Source organism: Podarcis muralis, chromosome 1 (genome assembly GCF_964188315.1).
Source record: "Podarcis muralis chromosome 1, rPodMur119.hap1.1, whole genome shotgun sequence".
Taxonomy (NCBI): Eukaryota; Metazoa; Chordata; class Lepidosauria; order Squamata; family Lacertidae; genus Podarcis; species Podarcis muralis.
The window spans coordinates 102,509,197-102,531,428 of record NC_135655.1 but is presented as its reverse complement, the minus strand read 5'-3'; the positions used below and the strand labels follow the sequence as shown (position 1 = coordinate 102,531,428).

The window sequence follows — 22,232 nt, the reverse complement described above, 5'->3', positions numbered from 1 at the left end:
TGATCTCCCTTTCACTTTTGTACCTACATCGTCTAAAGTTGTTTTTGCATGTTCACCCACATGGATGCGTATATACAAACACTGAAATTGGAAAGGACACAAAATCCTGTATATATGTTGCGGTCTTCAGTATTTTAAAAAGCTTTTTGTTTAAATCTCCCCTCTTTGAACCCCTGATATCCAGAAATGGTTCTAAACTGAGGGAAATATTGGTGCTTTAGTTTAGCTGTCTCGGTTACTATGAAGGGGACTGTCATGGAAAGTTGTTATGACCTTTCCAAGGATAGGGATGGGGAAACTGGTCAGTTCAGTTTGTCTTAAGTTCCTCACTTTTCCACAGAAGTTCTGTTCTCCATGCTACCACATCAGGGCACAAAATATTTTAAACAAGCCCTCAGGAAGTTTCAGAAGCGTTTTAGTTTGGATTTTTCCTGATACACACATTGTTCTATGCAATTTTGCCTGGTGTACACATTTTTGCAAAATATGCATTTTGATGTACTCTTTATCCTAGTACAAGCATTTCTGTGCAATTACTTGGCTAGGGAACTGCACTGCAAAATTCAGAGAAGTGTCAATTGAATTTCTTCCCCATACCTATCAAAGGCTCAGGGAGTCATTAGTGTCTTTTTAAATAACTCACAAGACTTGGAAATCTCTCTTCTTGTCTTTGGAATGTGACAACCTTCAGCTAGTGGGAGGGTCACAGAAACCTTGAGCATCAGTTTGGATTTGGACACAGGGAGAGTGTCAGAGACCTGAGAGTTTTTAGCTGGTGATAAAACTCGCCTTGATGTGCAGTTGGAAATGACTGCGGTATTGTGCCATCTGTGTCAGGAGCTCATTTGCTCACAAAAGAGATCTTAACATTAACAAATGTTACAAGAATACGCAAGGTCCCCAGTACTTTCTTGTATCCCAGAGGAACAAAACCCTAGAGTGCTGTTTCTGGACATCCTTTACCATTTGGAAAACCAAAGAATGCCTAACATTACACTCCTTTTCTACTGGCATAATTGTTTCCAGCAAAGATACTGGTGCAGAATTCAGTTGAGAATAACATGGATAATTTGGAAGTTGAGTACATATGTGGGGATTTTCCCTATGGTTATCTGGAGTTATGCTCCTTTCTTTCACCACAGCCAATACATAGCATGGGAAGAGTGTCTGGCTAAAGCAGCAGTGCATGAGCCAAAAAGGTGTGCCAGCCCTCTCTGCTTGGTCCATCAGGCCATGCCCACCTTTCCATCACTTGACATCATACGAGCCCACCCCTGATTGTTCCCTTGCAACCGGGGCTTTACCTTTGACACTGTTTGAATGTGATCAGATGCACTTGGAAGCTGTCACCCTTGGCACTGTTTGACTATGGCATCTTATGTCTCCTCTTTAGTATGGGGTCTACTCTTGAGTATGGCCTAGTTGGGTGTTCATTCTTTGGTTGCTATTTTTTTGGTTAACAAAGAATAAAGAATTATTGGTGTTTTATTCTTTAGTGAACAGCCTTTCATATTAGTCTACTCTTGGTTCCTCATTCACTTTATCTGGTCACAGAAAGTTCATTCTTCCCATACATGACTCACAAGGGCTGATAAAGCTTAAATTATTACGTCACCACCAACGCATTGTATGTGGTGCAGTAAATCCAACAGACAGCTGATGTTATCCGTTGCAGATAATATCTCTCAATTTCTTCCTAACCCATTTGTTTTTCTCTCTGCCCTCTCAAAGCAATTCCCAGCACTCTTAACAAACAGGTTTCCAGAAATCTTTGAGGAAATCCACATGCTTTAAAGGCATGTGGTAGAGGCTAAGTCAGTCTACACATTATCCCAACCGCACGGAAGCTGCCAGTGGGAATACTCAGCTTCCTTACTGTAGAGGCTCCATAAGAGGATACAAGGAAGACCACTGGTGCTGGCTCAGTCTCACTGGTCATTCAAATATTTCTCCAATTTCCTTGACTCCCATATTGGAGTAGCCAGAGTGGTGTAATGGTTTGAGTGTTGGGTGAAGACCTGGAAGATCAGGGTTCAAATATCTACTTCACTCCCAGGAAGCTCATTGGGTGACCTTGGCCAGTAATTTTTAAAAAGGACAATGGAAATTATATGCGAATGCCTTTCTCATAATCCAAGCCATAATGCAATCAAACCATCCAAAAGCGCACTCTGAAGTTGTCCATTTACAACAAGCCACCACCACGACCACAGCTGGTCAACTTATTAACAGCTGTCAGCCTGTCTTAAGGATACTAACTTTCCACCTGAGTTATGTGCAGGGACTCAGGCTCTGTGTTCATTCCACACCTACGGGGTCTCCTTGGTGCGCATCAAGACTCTTGCTTTTCTTTCGTGACACATGGGGGAAAACCCTTCAGGTATGATTCGACTGTTAGGTTTCAGTATTCAGTTATGGACACTCTCTTCGAGGGTCCATTTCATGGGTCCAGGAAGAGGATGACTTTGGGTGGGGTTCATCATGTTAAAACCTCTTTTCTATAGTTAGCTTAAGCTCCCTTCCTTCCCTGCACCTATGTTGATTTCCCTTCTGTTTCTTTTTAAAAACTAAATTCAGTTATGGATCATAGGGAACACATCACTATAGACTTCCCTTCCTAAGCCCAATTCAAGAAAGGCTCAAAGTTGCAGGCTTCAGGGACCTACAGGGTTCAGATAGTGCCAGCGATCCAACCCAAGGAACTCTTGCCAAGTCTGGTGCAGGGGTGGGGAGCCTGTGGCCTGCCAGATGTTGTTGCTGAGCTCCAGCTCCCATCAACTGCAGCCAGCGTGGCCAATGGTCTTGCATGATGGGAGTTGTAGTCCACTGCAATTGAGACAATTATTCAAGCCCCTCCTGCAGTTATTTGTCCCATGGGCTGTGTACATACTGTACCTCTATAACACATTCAAAGCACATTCTTTCCCTCAAACATTTCTGGGCACTGCAGTTTGTTAATTGTTGCTGGACACTATAATTCTGTGAGGACTAAACTGCAGTGTCCATAATTCTTTGAGGGAAATAATGGACACAGTTTGCTTAGTAAATCAGCCACCCAGAGGCAAATAGCCAACACATGAGGGCCCATGCAAAATCAAGACCATGGGTAGGCAAACTAAGGCCCAGGGGCCGGAGCCGGCCCAATTGCCTTCTAAATCCAACCCGCGGACGGTCCAGGAATCAGCGTGTTTTTACATGAGTAGAATGTGTCCTTTTATTTAAAATGCATCTCTGGGTTATTTGTAGGGCCTGCCTGGTGTTTTTACATGAGTAGAATGTGTCCTTTTACTTAAAATGCAAGTTTGGGTTATTTGTGGGGCATAAGAATTCATTCATTCCCCCCCAAAAGATATAGTCCAGCCCCCCACAAGATCTGAGGGACAGTGGACTGGTCCCCTGCTGAAAAAGTTTTCTGGCCCCTGATCAAGACCTTTGTGTGGCGGGGGCAAATGACTGTCCCTGCCACTATCCTAATCTGACCGGGGGGCCACTGAAAGTTTTCCTCCCATTATAAATAGCAGGGAGAGGGAAGGAGGCAATCCTCATGGGGACTGTGGCATGGCAAAGAGGCAATGCCTCCCTCTCTCACACCATATTTCAGCTCCACCTCACATACCCTGCCTATTGGTTAAAAAACAATCAGACATGCAGATACCAACCCATATAAGAAGCATCATGTCTAGGATAGCCATGAACTCATTCATTATCTGACGTTCCTTTTACCACTCTGATTCCACACTTTGAGGTTTAATGTTCCTTTGGGACTGCAAACAGAGGATGTAGAGAGATAAAACAAACCGGAAAGCATGGACTGATTCATTCTTCTAGGATAGCTAAACTCCCTACACAACTTATTCACTAAACTGTCTAGCCGATCAGCTGAGTCAAGGCTACTATTTCCAATACCCCAGAGTTTATAAAGCCACAAATGATTCAAACTATTGCATACTTGAATATTTACCATGAGGAAGGGACACCTCCCTGACATGGAACATGAGTATGTGGCATAGCCCTGCACAGGGGTTCTGTCTGAACGTGGATTAACAGCATGAGTAGGGGGCCACACGCACCAGCCCTGCCCTCAACATCCCCCTCCGCTCCACTCCGACCTTGCCATGTTAAGTTGAAAGGGATGGAGGGGGAATCTAATAATAATAATAATAATAATAATAATAATAATAATAATACACCCTGCCCATCTAGGCTGGGTTTCCCCAGCCACTCTGGGCGGCTACGCACATTCCAAGAACATTCAGCTGATCAGGTTTGGGGCATCCTCTCTAGACTTTCAGTATTTTGTAGCAGTGATTCAACCAAATACCAGAACTGCAAGTTTGCACAATTAAAGTGCTCTATCCACTCTAAATGCCTTTTGTGGGTTGGGAAGTGATGGGGAATTGCACTGAAAAGTGTGGGACCGAACTTTTCTTTCTTTCTTTGGCGATCACTCATAGCCGAGTAAGTGTCTTCCATAAACACGGTTTTAACAATGAGTCCATAAGTGACTGTGGAGGCCAATTCTGGACCCACACATCCTTCCATAGTGGGGACATGGGTTTCTGGGTGGGAAGAAGAAGAAGAGTTTGGATTTGATATCCCGCCTTTCACTCCCCTTCAGGAGTCTCAAAGCGGCTAACATTCTCCTTTCCCTTCCTCCCCCACAACAAACACTCTGTGAGGTGAGTGGGGCTGAGCGACTTCAAGGAAGTGTGACTGGCCCAAGGTCACCCAGCAGCTGCATGTGGAGGAGCGGAGACGCGAACCCGGTTCCCCAGATTACGAGACTACCGCTCTTAACCACTACACCACACTGGCTCTCTGGGGAGAGTTGATTAAGGTGTGGATTTGCCAAGCGTGCCTTCCTCTTGGCATGTTTCTCCCTTGCATCCTGAGTTCAAGTGTCTTCAAAGCCCACAACACCTTTGGTAAAGGCTGTTCTCCAACTGGAGCGCTTGTAGGCCAGTGTTCCCCAGTTGTCAGTGTTTATACTACATTTTTTAAGATTTGCCTTGAGACAGTCTTTAAACCTCTTTTGTTGACCACCAGCATTACGCTTTCCATTTTTAAGTTCGGAATAGAGTAGTTGCTTTGGAAGACTATCAACAGGCATCCGCACAACATGACCAATCCAACGAAGTTGATGTTGAAGAATCATTGCTTCAACACTGGTGATCTTTGCTTCTTCCAGTACACTGATATTAGTGGGACTGAACACACTGGCAGGAGCACTGTATTGGCTCAGCAGGTGAGCATCGCCCCTCTGCCTGCAGGTAAGCAGCAACTCACATGCCAGCATGTTAAGCTAGTACCTCTGCCCCACCACACTGCCCCCTACTGGAAGACAGGCAAACACCACACAACATATACAATTTGATCTTATTTGTAGGGCACTCTGGTTTTGTTTTTACGTTCCAGTTTTGTTTTGTCCCGTGGGAAAAAAAGAAGAGAGCAAGGCAGGCAAGTCAACTTAATGTTTTATGTAACTTACTTGTTTTAGTATTTTAGAATTGTAAGCTGCCTTGGCAGAAAGGCAGTATATGCATTCAGTCTATCCATCACTCAGTACTGGAGCCGTGGAAAGTGCGGTGGAAGCAGGATGAAGCTAATGGAAACTATGGGAATCTAGAGATTCCTTACAAGATTTCGATGTGCCAGTTCTTGTAATCAACAAGATAAGCCTTTCCAGTTGAAGGAGTCCTTGCTCCAGCCTTAGAGGATCTTTTTTAAAAAGAGAAGTTTTGAGTTTTGCATTGGACTATATAAAAAAGACAGTCATGGTTTTTATAATGATTTAGCCACATGTGGAAAGAACAATTCACATGCCTGTTTTTCTACAGCCTGCAAAATTGCATAATGCTTTTATCATGTGTCATGCATCTTGGGTGTTTCCGCACATGTATCGTCCAATTTCCTTCCCATTCACAAATTCTTGATACAGAAGTAAGGTCTATGTTCCTAGATTCCATTACACGTTTCCCCCTGAATTGAATCTCACATCTGCGAATAGGCTGGTTGTATAATAAACTATTTGCTGCAATGGTGTGGTTGGTTTTTGTGTGTGTGTTTTTTTAGCATCCAGTATATTTAACTTTTTGGTTGAAATTGTTGTTTTGGAGCTGTCAGTAGGAAATACACTTTGTAAATGTTATCCTGCAGGTTGTGGACTCTCCTTCCTTGGAGGTTTTTAAGCAGAGGTTGGATGGCCATCTGTCAGGGATGCTTTAGCTGAGATTCCTGCATTGCAGGGGGTTGGAGTAGAGGACCCTCAGAATCCCTTCCAACTCTGCAATTCTATGATTCTATGAAAAATATGTTGCCTTGGAGCACGATTCTATGCACGTTGACTCAGAAGCAAACTCAAGTAAGTATGATAGGGCCTTTGTTGTTGTTAGTCAGCTTCATAACAGTTTTTTTAAAAAAATATACTTTTACAAAAACAAAACCCACAAACACAAAAAGCACAAAGATTAATTAGAGTAGCAAAGAAGGCTTTGGGTGGGAAATTGTAATTAAGACCAGATAAATGATTGAGAGGGGAGGAACCTAGTGGTGGTGGTAGCAAATTGCCCCAAGATTTGATATCTGTGTTGAAGTAGAACTGTCACTTCTTTTGCAGATAACAGTTTACAGCCAGAGATGGCCGGACTGAAATTTGAATAGCTCAAGTAATGAAGGAGGGTAGAATGATCAGCTTTAAACAACACCTTTTAAAATCAATAACTTTATGAAGGGTATTGCACAAGACACCATATATATCAGCATCAGAAAAGGGGTGGGGAATGGGGAGGTGATGTGTCACTTACTTCCAGTGACAAATGGGCTAACTATAGCTGTTGACACACAACTGCACTCTGAATTTCTACTGAAAATGATGCGCTAGCTGGTTGGTAAAGCTTATTGACTTAGCAACAAAACACTGGAATGTTGGGAAATGTGGGTTCCCTGCAACATGAGCAATTCTTTTGGGACATGGTCTGGATACTGCGCAACAACTACTAACGGTGCATCTTTCTATTTTTGGAAGCTGCCTTATGCCTAGCCAGATTATTGGTTCATCTTCCATTTTCTACTGATTGGCATTAATAGGTCACTAGGGTCATAGAATCATAGAATCATAGAGTTGGAAGAGACCACAAGGGCCATCGAGTCCAACCCCCTGCCAGGGTCTCAGGAGGAGATCTTCCCAGTCTTGCTATCAACCTGAGATCATTTTAATTGGAAATGTTAACTGGGAATTGAGGGATTCAGTTGTTGGTTTCAGTGGTGTTTGCTGACCTGTAGCCTGAAAAACTTTTTTGAGAGCCAGTGTTGTGTAGTGGTTAAGAGCAATAGACTTGTAATCTGGGGAACTGGGTTCGCGTCTCCGCTCCTCCACATGCAGCTGCTGGGTGACCTTGGGCCAGTCACACTTCTTTGAAGTCTCTCAGCCCCACTCACCTCACAGAGTGTTTGTTGTGGGGGAGGAAGGGAAAGGAGAATGTCAGCCGCTTTGAGACTCCTTCTGGTAGTGATAAAGCGGGATATCAAATCCAAACTCTTCTTCTTCTATAAATTTACTTAGGTTGCAATCCTATACATGCTTACCTGGGAGTAAGACCCACTGACCGCAATAGGGCTTACTTTTCAGTAGATGGATTTAAGATCGCACAGCTAGCATTTCTGGGCATCATGCAATGTAACGAGAAGCTGGCTACTTACATATAACAGCTACTAGGTAGAGGCCACTTTGGATTACTTGACTGTGAAGCAGGTTTCAGAACAATTCTATAAACACAAAGGCCCAGTTTGCACTCCTCCTTTCTACCATGCAAAGTAGCATTTGAAATGGATATACAGTGGTACCTCGGGTTAAGAACTTAATTCATTCTGGAGGTCCATTCTTAACCTGAAACTGTTCTTAACCTGAAGCACCACTTTAGCTAATGGGGCCTCCCGCTGGCGCTGCGCCGCCACCGCACAATTTCTGTTCTCATCCTGAAGCAAAGTTCTTAACCCGAGGTACTATTTCTGGGTTAGCAGAGTCTGTAACCTGAAGTGTCTGTAACCTGAAGCATCTGTAACTCGAGGTACCACTGTATCACACAGATGTCTGATTAAGCTTAACACCCAATTCATGAAATCTCTCTCTCTCTTAGCCCAGATTGGCAGCAATTCTCCAAAGTCTCAGGTGTGCAAGGTCTTTCCCATCACATAGTACCTGATACTTTTAAAAACTGGAGATGCCAAGCTTTGGATTTAGGATCATCAGCACAAAAAGCAGGGGCTCAACCACTGAGCTACAGTTTCTCCTCATAACATGATGCTGTCATTACAAAAACAACCACAACCCACACCTTCTTTTAATTTATTGTCTTCTATCATGGAACCCAAGGCAACGACCTTGTGGTTTCCAGGCAGTCATCATTTCATCCAAGCCCGGCCAAACCCAAATCCACACCTGGTGTGCTTTCAGATTGTCAAACAATAGTGATAAAGGCAGAAGCCAATGGTTTGTATTACTATAAGGCAGATTCCTATGTAGAAGTTCTGTTAGGGAAGGGGAGAGGGGGTAAAAAGTTTTCAGTTTAATGTACATAAAATGCTGTGTTTGAATGCACTGTAGTTAAAATGCTGTAAAGGGAGGCATACCTTAGACAAAAGGTTCCACTATGGCAAAAGTGTCAGAGAAGGCTGGTATTTCTCCATTTCTGGAAACGTGAGCTGCAGAACTCTCACAGGAGGAAACTGGAACTTGAGAAGCCTTGGGGGTGCTTTTTGGAGATGACTGGTGGTAGTAGCATCAGCAGCAGCGGTTACAGAGCAGCTCTGCAATGATAAACAAGCTTAGGAACTTCCTCTGAGGCCAGAGAGAGAAAAGTTTACCGAACTGCATAAAGGACCGAACCCCAGTGCTCGTTTGCAATGTGTTGTTACATTTATCAACTCTTGTTCTGCAGTAAAGCTTTGAGACTCATTCCTGTGGTGAAGAGAATTCCTTTCTGCACATGGGCCAAAGAAAGGATTCCCAAGAAGCTAATAATCCTATTTGAGTGTGCTTCTGTGTATTTGAACATCGCATAATGGGAAGTTAGGTTAGCACATTCCTTGCTGGGGGTGGGGGGCGAGGAGCGAGACCATCTCCCATGCTCTACCTAATAGCTAACACCCCCACTAGAAGAGAAATAAAACAACCACTAATCTAATCTCCCATTTCCTCAGACATCGCCTGCGCGACTTATCCCCGCCCTCCCTGCACGTGACTTCCAGTCAAGGGGCTGCAACTTTCTGCTTTCGTTTTCTGGCGATTTTCTTTGCAGCCGGGATGCAAAGCTCAACTCCTGTAAGTTGTGTGTCTGTGTGCGAGGAGAAACTTTGGGGACAAGAGCCTGTCGCGTTGTCCCCCGCCCTCCCCATCGCGCCCGGTTTCCAACCCTACCAAGCAAACCCGCTTCGGGGAACTCTTGTGGTGGTTTGCTTTTTTAAAAAGCGAAACTAAAAGTGGTTTCCTCTCGCAGGAGGACGGTGGGTGCCTCCGGCTTTTTGCTGGTCGATCTCGGGAAATATCTTCGAAATTTGAGGGGGTCCAAGTGCATTTCCCTGTTCTAATTTTACTCGTCTTAACTTTTTTTTTGGAGGGGGGGGGGTCGCTTTCTGTGCTTGAAAGCAAAACAGCTGATCCACAACCCTGGCTGGTGAGATGGGATCCAAATACAGCAACTGACCTCTCCTCCCTTCCCGAGCCTTGCAGTAGAGATTAGAAAAGAAGGAGAGGGGGGGGGGGATCCCCAGAGTGGAGCCCCCAATCCTGGAGTGCCGCCTCCGCTGTTGAGCGGGGGGCGGGGGAGCAGGAAAAGTGCGCAAGCGTGGAAAGGTCTTAAACTGACCCTGTAATAAGTAAGAATTATTATCTTGAAACATTTGTTTCCCGCGGGAATGACACACGGTATTCTCAATCTCTACCGTTGGGCAGGTTTTGCAGTAATTATAAAATAGCATTTTTTTGCTACACAAAGTACTGTTGTTGTTTTTACGGTAATCTCAGTTTGTTTACAAAGAGTGGCTGGGGAAATCCAAGCAGATGGGCGGGGTATAAATATTGTTGTTGTTATTTTATCATCATCATCATCATTAACCCTGTAAAGTAAGGTGTTATTGGTGTAGGAAAACAAAATAGAACGACTTGCCTTCCAGAATCACCTACCTAAAGGTTTCAGGGTGGGTAGTGACAATTTAGTCATAGAATCAAAAGTTTATGCAATTCAGACAAAAACAAGAAAAGTGACTTGATGATGATGATAATATTATGGTCCCAGCCACTCTGGGCAGCTCCCAACAAAAAACAGCAAATAACAATACAACATCACATTCTAAAAACTTCCCTGAACAGGGCTGCCTTCAGACGATGATGAGATATTTCCTCCTTTATTAGAGGGGTTCACTCAAGCATCTCGTATGTTAAATTCATGTGTGAGGGAAGTTCGGGGGGGGGTCTTTTATGTTGCCCCACCCACACCAGCCATGCCATCACCACACTCCTACTGCTGGCCATACCATTATTAGCCATGTGAAGGGGCCATTTACACAGAGCAATATTTATTTGAAAGCTTTAAGCCACATTGCAAATCATTTATGCGGAACAAACTCTCTCTCACACACATCTGCATGATTTATTTGGGTTGCAGAATTGGTCTTATTCAGGGAGCAGAATTTCTGTTACCTTGTTCAGTATTTGTATTTTATTCATGTACGGCGCATTCCCAATGAAAGTCTTGCTTTGGCAGATATATATTTTGGTAAAGGCGGCTCCTCTGAAACACTTTGCAACCTGCAACTGCCTAGTTCTTTCGCCATCCAATTAGCTGTATGGCTGGAATTCGCTTCAGGCTCAACTGAGTGGATCACTAATTCCCATGGGTGTACAAAATAAAAATATGCATGATTCTCCCCTCACATGGAGGAGTCCTCTGTGGCTACATCAGTAGGCACATAGGACCCCTGCACATGACCGCAGAATGCATTAGGAGCAGGACAATGTTACAGGGTCTCTCAATCCCCCTCAGGCCTTAACTGAATATGTGAGGGGATTCAAGTGACCCTCTCCATGACAACTTCCCGTCCAGGCAGTAAGTAAGTGTGAGAGACCTGCTTTGTAGAGCAGTTTTTACAGTTATATCAAAAATTACTGATTTGGTTATACTATTAGAAATACATTGACAGATAATTATGAAATTATTGTGAGGTTTAATAAGTTAACTGTTTATATTTGGACAACTTTTCTACTGTACTTTATTGGAAGGAGAAGAACAATCATTTCCGAAATATCAGCTTAAAACAATTTATTTACCGGTAACTAAAACAATAACATTATAGCATGTGTATCCACGTTTAACTGATGTGGTTAAATGATTTATTTATTTATTTATTTTAAAAAAAACCCTTAGACTGAGTTTTAGTACACATGAAAAACTTAAAACAAATCCTTATTTCCTGATGAATAGCCTTTGGACTATAATGTAACTTAAATAGAAAACTATCCTTAGAAAGATTTCCCCCCAAAAAAGCATTTCATTTTAAAAATCCAATTTAAATTTAAAAAATCATTGGTTTTTAGCCACCCTGTCTAATAGCTATGTAAGTACATGTACATTTACAGTCTGCAAATCTCATATTGACCCAGGTTGCATGTGAAGCAGCTAGCTAGATTGATTGTTGCAAGTTAGCCAGATTGCAAGCTAAGGAGTCTTTAAGCTCCAGAACTCCCTGCCTAAGGAGGCCTAAGCTGTTTATTCCTTTTGTTGGTCTTTCACAGGGAGCTGAAAGCTTTCTTCTGTAGATGAGCCTTCAGCGGTTTGTCTTCAGTCATGCTGATTTCTTATTGGATGATTTTTAAAAACAACAACAAATAAATGCATACCAGTGCAGATTAATCACAACTCTGTTGGTAGGAAGGGAAACTGGTTGCTAACTGCCCCTGTTTTTATTTATTAACTTTTTCATGTCTGTTTTTGTATTTTTTAATATCGTTATTGTTAGTGAAAGGTGGAACTTACATTGGATTAATAAATAAATAAACATAACATAGATCTGTGGTATGGGAACATAAACAAATGTGACTGGTAAAGAATATCAGGTGCTTTGACTGGATTGCTATTAAATATTCCGATATGATGTGTTTTGTTAAAATAAACTTTGTTCCAGTGGATTTAACATGTCAGACCTGCTCAAATGACAATTGCACTATGAATATGTACTGATGATGCCATCATCCTTGCTATTTAAAAAGTTCTATTTTCAGATGTAGTCTCTCCTTATATTCTTTACATTTATTTTAAAACAAATGTTTGCTTAAGTGTCATGTAGTAGTGGAAGGTGTTTTGAAAAAGGCTGGACAGAGCTTTGGAAATTATTCTGAATGTCCTTAACCATTACTTACAAGGCAACAGACAGATTACCTCATGATCTTTTCCTGTCTAGGTTTTAATGATTCATATTGAATGAAAATCTATTAATGAATATAGAGAAGGTCTTTTCTCAGCAGATTTGTGTCACTAATCTGTGTTGTGTCTCATGTGGATAAGAGCTTTTCAGTATGAATTTAGTACCTAAGATATCTTGAATTAGGGCTACTATAAGAAAAATGTCCACTGAAGGTTATTTTGTCAGAAAAGTGCATAACCAAGTAAAATTTGTGTTAGGGAAAAGGTAGTTTTGTGATGTTCTTTTTTAGAAGGCTGGGGTGCTGCCGGGTTCTGTTCTGGGCCCATTGTTTCTCAGCATCTTTATAAATGTCTTGGATGAATGGTATTGAGGGGATGCTTATCAAATTTTCAGATGACATCAAACTTGGAGGGTTTGCCATTACTGGTGAAGACAAAATCAGGTTTGAATATAACCTTAACAGATTGGAGAACTGAGCTCAAACTAACAAAATGAATTTCAATTGTGACTAATGTAAGGTTTTGCACTTAGGCCAGAATAATCAGCTGCACAGATATAAAATGGAGGACACCTGGATTGCCAGTAATACATATGTAAAGGATCTAGGAGTCTTAGTATACCACAAGCTTAACATCAGTGTGATGCAGCAGCAAAAAAAGTGAATGGGATGCCCAATGCTTGTCAAGGAAGTAAGAACATACACTAATGAATTGTCTAGGATTGCTTCTTCAGAAGCAAACCTCAATATTTATTTAACTTCTGGCATTCATTTTAATACACAGGCATCCCTTTATGGAGTAGTCTTCTAGTTAAAAGGTTAAGGTTTGCCCCCCCCCCCTTTCATAATATGTATTTCTGACTGTGTTTGTAGAATATGGAGGAAAGTGAGATTACAGGAGCACTTGTAAATGAGACGGAGAATGTTAAAGAACCAGATAAATTAAAGGTAAGTTCTTGAAGTGCCAACACAGTTCCATTTAAATAGCTGAAAGCTTGCAGCCCAGATATTTACAGAGTGTATAATTGTGTATTTGTACCATTTCATAGAGTATGGAGAATGGCGAGCTTCCAGGCACACTTGTGAACGAAACAAAGCATCTTGCAGAACAGGAAAAAGACAAAGTAAGTTCTGTCGCTGGTCCTTGTGCAGTTCCATTAAATGAAGATTATAGTTTTAATTTGTAGGTGTCTCTCACTGGATGGAAGTGAGAATTAAACCGGACTTATTGCTTTAATGGATAGATAGATTTGGTTTTGATTAACTTTTGTTTTGTAGACTACTGAGGAAGGCCAAGTTGCAGACCAGCGTGTCACTGAGGCGGAAAGGGAACGGCAAGAATGGGAGGTAAATCTTTGTAGGTTTTCGCGCCATTCAAAGATGGCAGCATGAACCTAATGCATGGGCTATGTGGAACCCTTTTCCAGCCCTTGGGTTGGGTTTCATTCCCATGTGAAGAGCCAGGGGCTGCATGTCACTGGTGGGAGGAGTCGTAAGCAAAAATGGGCAAGACCTGGGGCAAAAATGGGCAGAACAACAGGCGTGACTCTTGCCTTTGTAGAGCAGGCTACATTCCAGCCCCACACAAGCCAGAGGGTTCTATGCACCTCCATTCATCTTACAGGCAAGCAAAGTCATTACAATACTATAATAATATATTCCAGCCAGGCAAAAGCATTCAAGGAGGGTGAAGAGCAGAGCCCTATGACAGGTATGGCCCATGGCCAAAGGCTGGATAAAGAGCACTGGAGGAGGAGGGACTCAGTCCCCCAGACTGGAGGTTCCCCACCTTTGCTGCCTGCGGCAAGCAGCCACATTTGTTTAGAAAGCCTTCCGCTGAAACCGTCTTGACTTCTCTTGCATTGCAAAGGAGAAGGTTGCCAAAGCTGAAAAGGAAAAGGCCGAAGCGCTTCTTTTGAAACTTGCTGCCGATGAGAAGAGGTCCCGCTGCCAAGAGGAGTTCACAAAGCTAAAGGATCAGGAAAATGAGGCACTGAGGGAAAGAATGATGGTGCGGGAGAAGCATCAGGTAATATAGATTGGTATTAGTTAGCTGCCTTTTTGCATCCCTATCCTGAGGAGGTGGTGGTGGTGGTGGTGCTGGTGTTGTTATGCAGGACCTGTGTCAAAATGTTGCAGTGGGGAGTGCTTCCTGCTGTGGATTAAAGCAGGTCAGCAGCAAATGTTACAAATTCAAAATATAGGAGAGTGAAAGATAGAGGCGGCTGCTCACATCGTCATTTTGGCCCCTTCCCATCAAGTAACGAGAGAGCCTATTTGTACTGCCATTATTTTAAGCAAATAGCAAAATAGTCAATATGGGGAGCCTCAATCCTGCACCTTTCTGTGGCTTGAAAGCCCAGCATTTGGGGGCCGGTTCTGGTTAGTTTGCAGTGAAGGAAAGTTACTCTGCACATGCCTAGGAGTACTCAGCTTTTTAAAATTCTTGTTTATGTCCCAAGAGAGGTATTTAAACAGATTTGAGAGCTAATCAAGATATAGATTAAAAAGAAAAAGAAAAAAAAAAGATTTGGGAGTAACATCTTCACTCTCATTAAGATCTGAGTGTTTGTTGTGCACTGGAATACTTTTTGATTGAGACACAAACTATCTTTAAACAAGGACAGAACAACTAAATAGAGCAAAAATCAAGCAACAGGGCTATTATGACCCATTCAAACATTATGGCCACCATGTGGACATTGCTGGAAGTGCTTCCACATGGCATAATGGGTTCTGTAGAGCAGCAACAGAAACAATTGCTATATCTGACTATGACATTTAAAAGGCCTCTATAGTGTTAATTTAGGAAACCAAGCAGTACAGAGGCTGGCTGTTCCAAAGTTTGAATATAATCAAGGTTTGTCTGTTTGGGCTAGAGCAGTCTTCTCTGTCCTGGTACAATCCAGATGTGGTTGACTACAATTCTTATCGGCCCCATCCAGCACAATGAATGGTCAGAGGTTATGAGGCTTGTAGTTCAAAACACCTGGAAGGCACCAGATAGGGGAGGCTGCGTTTGGACCTATTCTTGGGGGTGGACAAGAGTCTAGGAAATTAGATCAAGGGAAACTTTTATAGTAAATATTAAGCAATATTTTGCTTACTGTAACTGCTTTGTTGTTGTTGACATTCAGTAAAACGATTACCTTTGAAAAACCTTTTCTACCTTGATAGATATTTAAATCTTCTCTCACATTCTGCAGGAGGAACTTTCCTTAATAAATTCAAAGAATACTGAGCTGAAAAGGGAAATTCAGGTCCTTAAAGCCAGGCTTGCAGAAGAGAAAGCCAAATGTGGAGAGCTTTCACAGAGATATCGGGTAATACTTATATTTCATTGTTTAACCTTCAAAGGGACATAGCTGTATTCAGGACTGTGGGTGAGATGTTGCTGGAACTGGGCTGCCTAAGGCATAAGAGACAATATTTCAAACTATTATTTCAAACTAAATATTTCAAATTTTCCTGCATGCTTGGGTAGGCTTTGCAACTCCTCCTTGTATTTCTGAATTTTTAGTTTACTACAGATTAACACCCTCATTACCCCCCCCCCCTTTGCAACTTCGTTAGGAGCAATTACTACTTATGCACTTAAAATTGCCTAACTTTTTACCAGTGCATTGCACAAGTGTGGCCAGTGAACAAAAGAGCCCAGCTATATCAGACCAAAGGGTTATCTAGTCCAGCATCCTTTTTGCAAAGTGACCAAGCAGATACCTATTGGAAGTCTGCAAGCTGAACAAGACTGGCCACTGGCCAAAGGTTCCCGGTGCTGTTAGAAACTTTAGGAACAAGCAGGCACTATGGGGCCTACACACCAGTGAAACCTTTCATCCAATAAGTATAGCATTTTGGGTTTTGCTGTGTTTTTATGAACAATGTCATAAATTGTTTTCATCTTGTCATCTTCTGTTTGGTTTCTAAAATACCAGCTCAAAAACGACATACCTGAGAAGAAGATGAAGTTTATGCGGCTGGAGAATATCAAGGATGAGAGCATGTATATGAACATAACCTGCCTTTTTCACATAGCGACAAAAATCCCATTCAGGCTAAGCCAAGGAGAAGCTCTCATCACGTTTGAAGAGGAATGCGGTAGGAAATGTGCATTCATATATATGAATGCTAATTTATTTTTTTAGCAAAGACGTTTGGGTCAGCCAAGTCCGGGCCAAGACGTTGAGCAAACTGACCACATGACCCTGCTGTGAAGATATAACAGTAACCGACAATTGGATGCCCTTTAATGGTGCCCCAAATCTGCTACTCTTCTTCTTGATAGGGCCAGCAGGATATTCATAGTGTAATGGCTAAGCTTTATGTCAGAACCAGAGAAAAAAGCATTGACCTATAAAGTGGTCTGTAAAATTATTTAAAATCAGTACAGTCAAACCTCTGTTCCCAGACGCCTCTGTTTTGGAACGTTTTGGCTCCCAAACACCAAATACATGGAAGTAAGTGTTCCGGCTAGGGACCAACAGGAGGAGTCAATAATTATTTAATAATTGTTTAAATGATATATTTTGCAGAGGGGGGTAGGTGGGGCAGAAAATCTCCTTAGGGGTTGGATATGACCCATAGCTAGCCCTGCCTTTCACACAGACTTCTGTGGCATAGTGCAAGCTAATTCCCCGCAATTTTTGATTACTTGACTCCCGTGAACTTTTAAAACCAAATGTATATATGGCCAATTTTTATGTATGAATTTGTTCCTTAGTTTTATACTTGGTCATGGAAAACTATTAACATGCTGTCCTTCAGTTGCCCAGGGACTGATCCAAAAACACTGCCATAATGTGAACTTTGAAAGTAAGATGATAGCTATGAAAGCTCTCCCTGTTATCCTGGAGAGGGGAGTAACATTTGAGGTAAGTCAGTGACTGTGGTTTTTAAGTGTTATGTGTTGGTGAGTTGAACTCTGAGACAAAAGTTTTGTTGGTGGTTGCAATTCTATACAGAGTTACTCAGGGGTAATCTGTGTGCGTCCTATGGGGCGAATACAGGCTTTCGCTGAAGCTTGGAGAGCGAGAGGGGTCGGTGTGCACCGACCCCTCTCGCTCTCCAGGCTTTAGGAAGCTATCAGCAAGCCTGGGGAGCCCGCGGGAGTTCCCGCAAGGCTCCCTAGGCTGCGGATAGCAGCCTGCCGCCCGGAGCGCTGGGCGCTCTGAAGCAGAGCACCCCGCGCTTCGGGCAGATATCCGCAGCCTAGAGAGCCCTGTGGGAGTTCCCGCAAGGCTCCCTAGGCTGCGGATAGCAGCCTGCCGCCCCCGGCGCGCGGTGTGCCCTGAAGCAGAGCGCCCCGCACGCCGGGCAGACACCCGCAAAGTGGGGAGCCCTGCGGGAGTTCCCGCGGGGCTCCCCATGCTGCGGATAGCAGCCTGCCACCCGGCGCGCAGGGTGCCCTGAAGCAGAGCGCCCAGCGTGCCGGGCAGACATCGGCCAGCCCCACAAGCTCAGGGGACAGTGGGGAGGCGCAGCGCTGCCATCCCGCTGTTCCCCGACCTGATTTTGGGGGGGAAATAAAGGGAATTCCCCCCCTTTATTCCCCCCCCCCAAAAATTAGGTGTGTCCTATGGGACGGAGCATCCTATGGGACGAAAAATACGGGAATCACAATTGAGTTCAATGTTACTTACTCCCACAGAAGCAAATATAGAATTACAGCCCAAATCTTTTAACATATTTTTTGCATAGTATACTCTGGTGAAGCAAAATATTGGACCTATTTACTTACAGCCTTCTCAGCTTGATTTGCGAGAAATGTATTTAACGCCTGATAGTCACAGTGATGTTTGGTAACAAGTATAAGTTCTGCAACCTTCTGCCACTCATGATGTAGCTGATAGGGAGTGTGTTCTTGCCAATGAAACCCATGCTATGGTCATGATATGTTTTGGCCTTTTTGCTGCTATAAATGAACATGGCTACAGTTCTGGATTTTATTTCACACCTGTAATTTTGGATTGTTTTGCAGCTCCATGCTAAGATCTCTAGAAAGCAGATTAATGTTTCTAACATCCCATACCTAAACATCCCTCCGGAATGGATGAGAGATAAGTTGGAACTGAATTTATACAAAGCTAAACTGGGAGGAGAAGTGCAGAACGTGACCTATGACCAGCAGTCCCAGATCGCCCTTGTTACATTTGGCCAGCCAATAGGTGATCTCTGAAGCATTGTGCAAGTTAACTTTACAAAATCTGATCCCCTTTTATTTGCATTACTTTTACTTTGACATTGTTCAGTAGACTGCAGATTTGAGCATCATTTGATTGTTGCAAAACTGATCTAAGATGAATTGACACCAAGTACTATCTCCTGTCTCCCCCCACTGGTAGACTTATAACACAGTCTATTGCAGAATTACTTAGAAGTAGCCCTATTTAGTTCAGCTGCTATTCCCTACCACATTCATATAGGATTGCAGCCTTAAGAATAAAAAGGATATCTAGCAATGTTACCTGAAATGCATTCAGTTCTAAACCATATTCTTCTGCACTGGTGAGTGTTTTTTATTCATCCTAGAAAAGAAAAAGCAGATGTGCATTCCATTTTACATCTTTCTTATTCACTAGTGCAGTTGTACACAATTTTAACCTCTGCCCTTGCAGTAACCATTTAAAAAAATGATGCTTCATTTTTATATCACTGTAAACAAGGGGGGTGTTTATACCCCAGATGTGGTAGAAATGAATAATAAAAATATATATGTTCACTCAGAAGTAAGTCTTGGTGTGTTTATAGAATGCTGTTTGAATTGTTGTGTCCTTCTTGGACACATTTTCTAGCAGGGTGGCCAAATAATATATGGAGATAAGTGCTCCTGCATCTTTAATAATGGTGTAGAAGCAGGAATGTCAGCAGTTATTGCTTGTCCCTGAATATCTTCATGATATTCGTTATTCTACACAACTGTTAGTGTAGCATGACACTCTGGCTACCCTTGTTCCTTCTGATTTCAGGCTGCAGTCATATTCACACTGAACCTAAGATGAAGTCCCATTGAATTTAGGGGCCTACTTTTGAGTAGACATGACAAAGAGTTCACTAATGGTGCCTCGTAATGGGACATTTAATCATTATGTTTACCTTACAGTCTTAGTATGCTCAATCCCAGGTAAATATGCATAGGGCTACAATATTAGTCATCAATACTGGTTCTGTACAAATAAACAATTGCCCAATTAAAGTACATATTAAAATATTAATTTGCAAGTTTGGGATTTTATTCTTTATGAAAACAATAGGGTTTTCTCCCCCTTCCCCTGTCCCTGAAGTTCAGTATTTGGGATAAACTGTATTTCTTCATTACATTTCTACTGTTTTTCTCTCCTAGCTGCTAAGAACATTGTGAGATATGGAAAATGCCCTTTCCGTACAAGTGAAAGGACTCATTTTGTCCTGGTTTCTCCTATCATAGAGAAGACTCTGAATAGATTTCAGGTAAATGGATCATACCCGTGGGGCTTATTGCAGTTAGTAAATGAACGGAGACTTGCAAGCATTGCAAGTATTGTGCCACAATCCCAGTCTTTACTGGCAAGTAAGTCCTACTCAGTTCAGTGGCACTTACTTCCAGGTAACTGTGATTTGTAATTTTAATCATAATAGTTAAAACCTACTTGTCTCACTTTCCAGAGAATGCTTTTCTTCACAGAACAAAGAGGCTGTGGTATCAATCAATGGGGAGTGAGAATTAAGAGCTTAGAAGCGTTTTGAGAAACAAGCATAGGTTTGAGACCCTCGGATTTTAGCAACATTGCCACGCCATGTTTGAGATCCTCAACATCATGTGTGCGAATATAAGGAAGTGCATATGACACACCATCCAGAACCTAAAAGGCACTTTCATGATTCTTGGGCTGGCACATTTTTCCCCCTCTTCTGCTTTAGTGATTTCACCGAGGCCCCACTATTGATTTTTCCTAACAGAATTAGGTTGCCATTTTTAACAAGCAGCCAAAAGGTGTAATTACATTTTATTCTGGCTACTTAGCAACCCTACAGGACAACAGTTGGTTTACCTTTAAAATTAGACACACAGGCATTGCATGCAGCACTCAAAAAAGACAAAAGAATTTATTATTATTATTTGCATCAATGGGTACTTTCCTCCCAGTCCAAATAGCTTCAGAAGAATAATTTTTGTGTGGACCAAGGCAGGTGGAAGGGGGAGGGTTAAACCTAGTAAATCAGCTCTCCCACAGCGGCACTATTTACATTTTAAAACTAATGAATGTATGCTTAGAGCAAAGAGCATCTAAAGAGCATCTTGGCTCTTAAGGACTAAAGCCTAAAGGTTTTGCCTGCATAACTGGGAGTAAGCCCCACTGAATTAAATGGGACTTACTTCTGAGCAGACATGGTTAGGATTGTAGCCAAAAGTACAGGTTTATAGTTTGTTTTAAAACATCAAAAAAGGGAAGGACCACATGACCTGCTAATACCAGTATTTTCACTCCACCAATTTATATATTCCTTAAAGAGATTTGTAGTCACAAGACGTTGTGTGTTTTTCTTTTGACAGATATATTCAGGGATTTCCAGGAGAACCATACTGCTAACAGGAATCAAGGCAGAAGAGGATGATGATGATGATGAAAGTGTGCAAGATATGATTGCGATCCACTTTCAGAAACCTAGAAATGGTGGCGGTGAAGTGGAAAATGTCAAGTTCGTTTCACAAGGAGCCAAAGTCGCTTACTTTGAGAATGATGCAGAGAATGTTATATGACAGAGAATGAAGTTGAATTCGACTTCCCATTCTGCCAAGGGCTTCATAGAACAATAAACATGCTCTGTATTTTATTTTATTTTATTACACTGGATGGTATGCCTGCTTTTTTTCTAAATCAAAAGTCATTTTTCACAGATAGGAAGGTTCTCCTCTGATCCAGCAAAAGTAATGACAAACAGTGCAATCCTATCTATGCATGTTTACTTAGAAGTAACTCTCACTGTTTTAAATGGGGTTTACTCTGAAATAAGTGTGCATTGGTTTGCTGCCTATGTTCATCAGACTAAAGAAGGCATCACTAGGCAAGCACTGATTGATCTTAGCGCCACAATAGGAAACAAGCCCCAACAGAGATGATGGCTGATATAAGATGACCACAAGTCCTTTACAATCTCAGTAAATTGATTATATACTAATATTGGATCCTAGATTGCTGTTTTTGTCAATACAATATAAGTGCTCATAATAAATTGGTGTGTTTCGAATATATGTCTAGTGTTTTCTTTCTTCATAGAATCTAATTAATGAACTTGGGATTGCATTAATTTAGTGTGTGTGTGTGTGTGTGTGTGTGTTCGTGTGTGTATGCACATATGATATATGATAAGGTGTATGTGTCAAATACATTACCTGTAATAGGATACATGTAGAAAGCAGAATCCAATTAAATTACAAATCGTTGTCAGAATAACTTTCATTAGCAAAGGATAATCCAAACAGCCAAAGTCTGAGTAAAGCCCAACTGAGGTATAAAATCATAAAGGAATAAGTCAACCTGGCCGCCACTGCCTTCCAATGTTTTTAGCCAATCCAAATTTTGATTGATGCGTGAGTTCCTTGGGCCCCAGACTATAGGAACTCCTGGGGTCCCAAAGAACTGTTTCTCACATTTAGTGCACTTTTCCTGCTTGCTTCATTTTTCTAGTCCTTGAAATCCCTTCCTTTCATCTTAACAACCAATACACATCTTTCCTCTGGTGCTTTTTGCCTGAGAGAAGGTACTTCCTACAAGTTATGTTCCACAAATGCTACTATACGATAAAGGTTCTCATCCACACTTTTGCTTGAGCAGCGTTT

General features: G+C 42.1%; 1 protein-coding gene across 4 annotated transcripts; it reads left to right on the top strand.

Annotated features, from left to right (window-relative positions):
• The first annotated feature begins 9,215 nt into the window (after window positions 1-9,215).
• NMI (N-myc and STAT interactor) lies at window positions 9,216-21,640 on the top strand. Of its 4 annotated transcripts, none has more exons than XM_028745770.2 (11): window positions 9,216-9,319; window positions 13,289-13,363; window positions 13,465-13,539; window positions 13,694-13,762; window positions 14,286-14,444; window positions 15,622-15,738; window positions 16,351-16,513; window positions 17,180-17,286; window positions 18,393-18,579; window positions 19,755-19,861; window positions 20,946-21,640. In XM_028745770.2, the coding sequence occupies exons 1-11, from the start codon at window positions 9,302-9,304 to the stop codon at window positions 21,150-21,152; spliced, it is 1,284 nt and encodes a 427-aa protein (XP_028601603.2). In that variant the 5' UTR covers window positions 9,216-9,301; the 3' UTR covers window positions 21,153-21,640. The 4 variants fall into 4 exon arrangements, with proteins under 4 accessions (XP_028601603.2, XP_028601617.2, XP_028601625.2 ...); XM_028745784.2 differs by lacking the exon at window positions 9,216-9,319 and adding an exon at window positions 9,345-9,501; XM_028745792.2 differs by lacking the exon at window positions 9,216-9,319 and adding an exon at window positions 9,640-9,873.
• Window positions 21,641-22,232: the final 592 nt, after the last annotated feature.

What these genes read in the sequence shown, in the direction of transcription:
- NMI (XM_028745770.2), top strand. An exon ending in AGCTTTCACAGAGATATCGG is followed by an intron (nt 15,739 to 16,350) that starts GTAATACTTATA and finishes CTAAAATACCAG; the next exon opens with CTCAAAAACGACATACCTGA. An exon ending in AGACTCTGAATAGATTTCAG is followed by an intron (nt 19,862 to 20,945) that starts GTAAATGGATCA and finishes TTCTTTTGACAG; the next exon opens with ATATATTCAGGGATTTCCAG.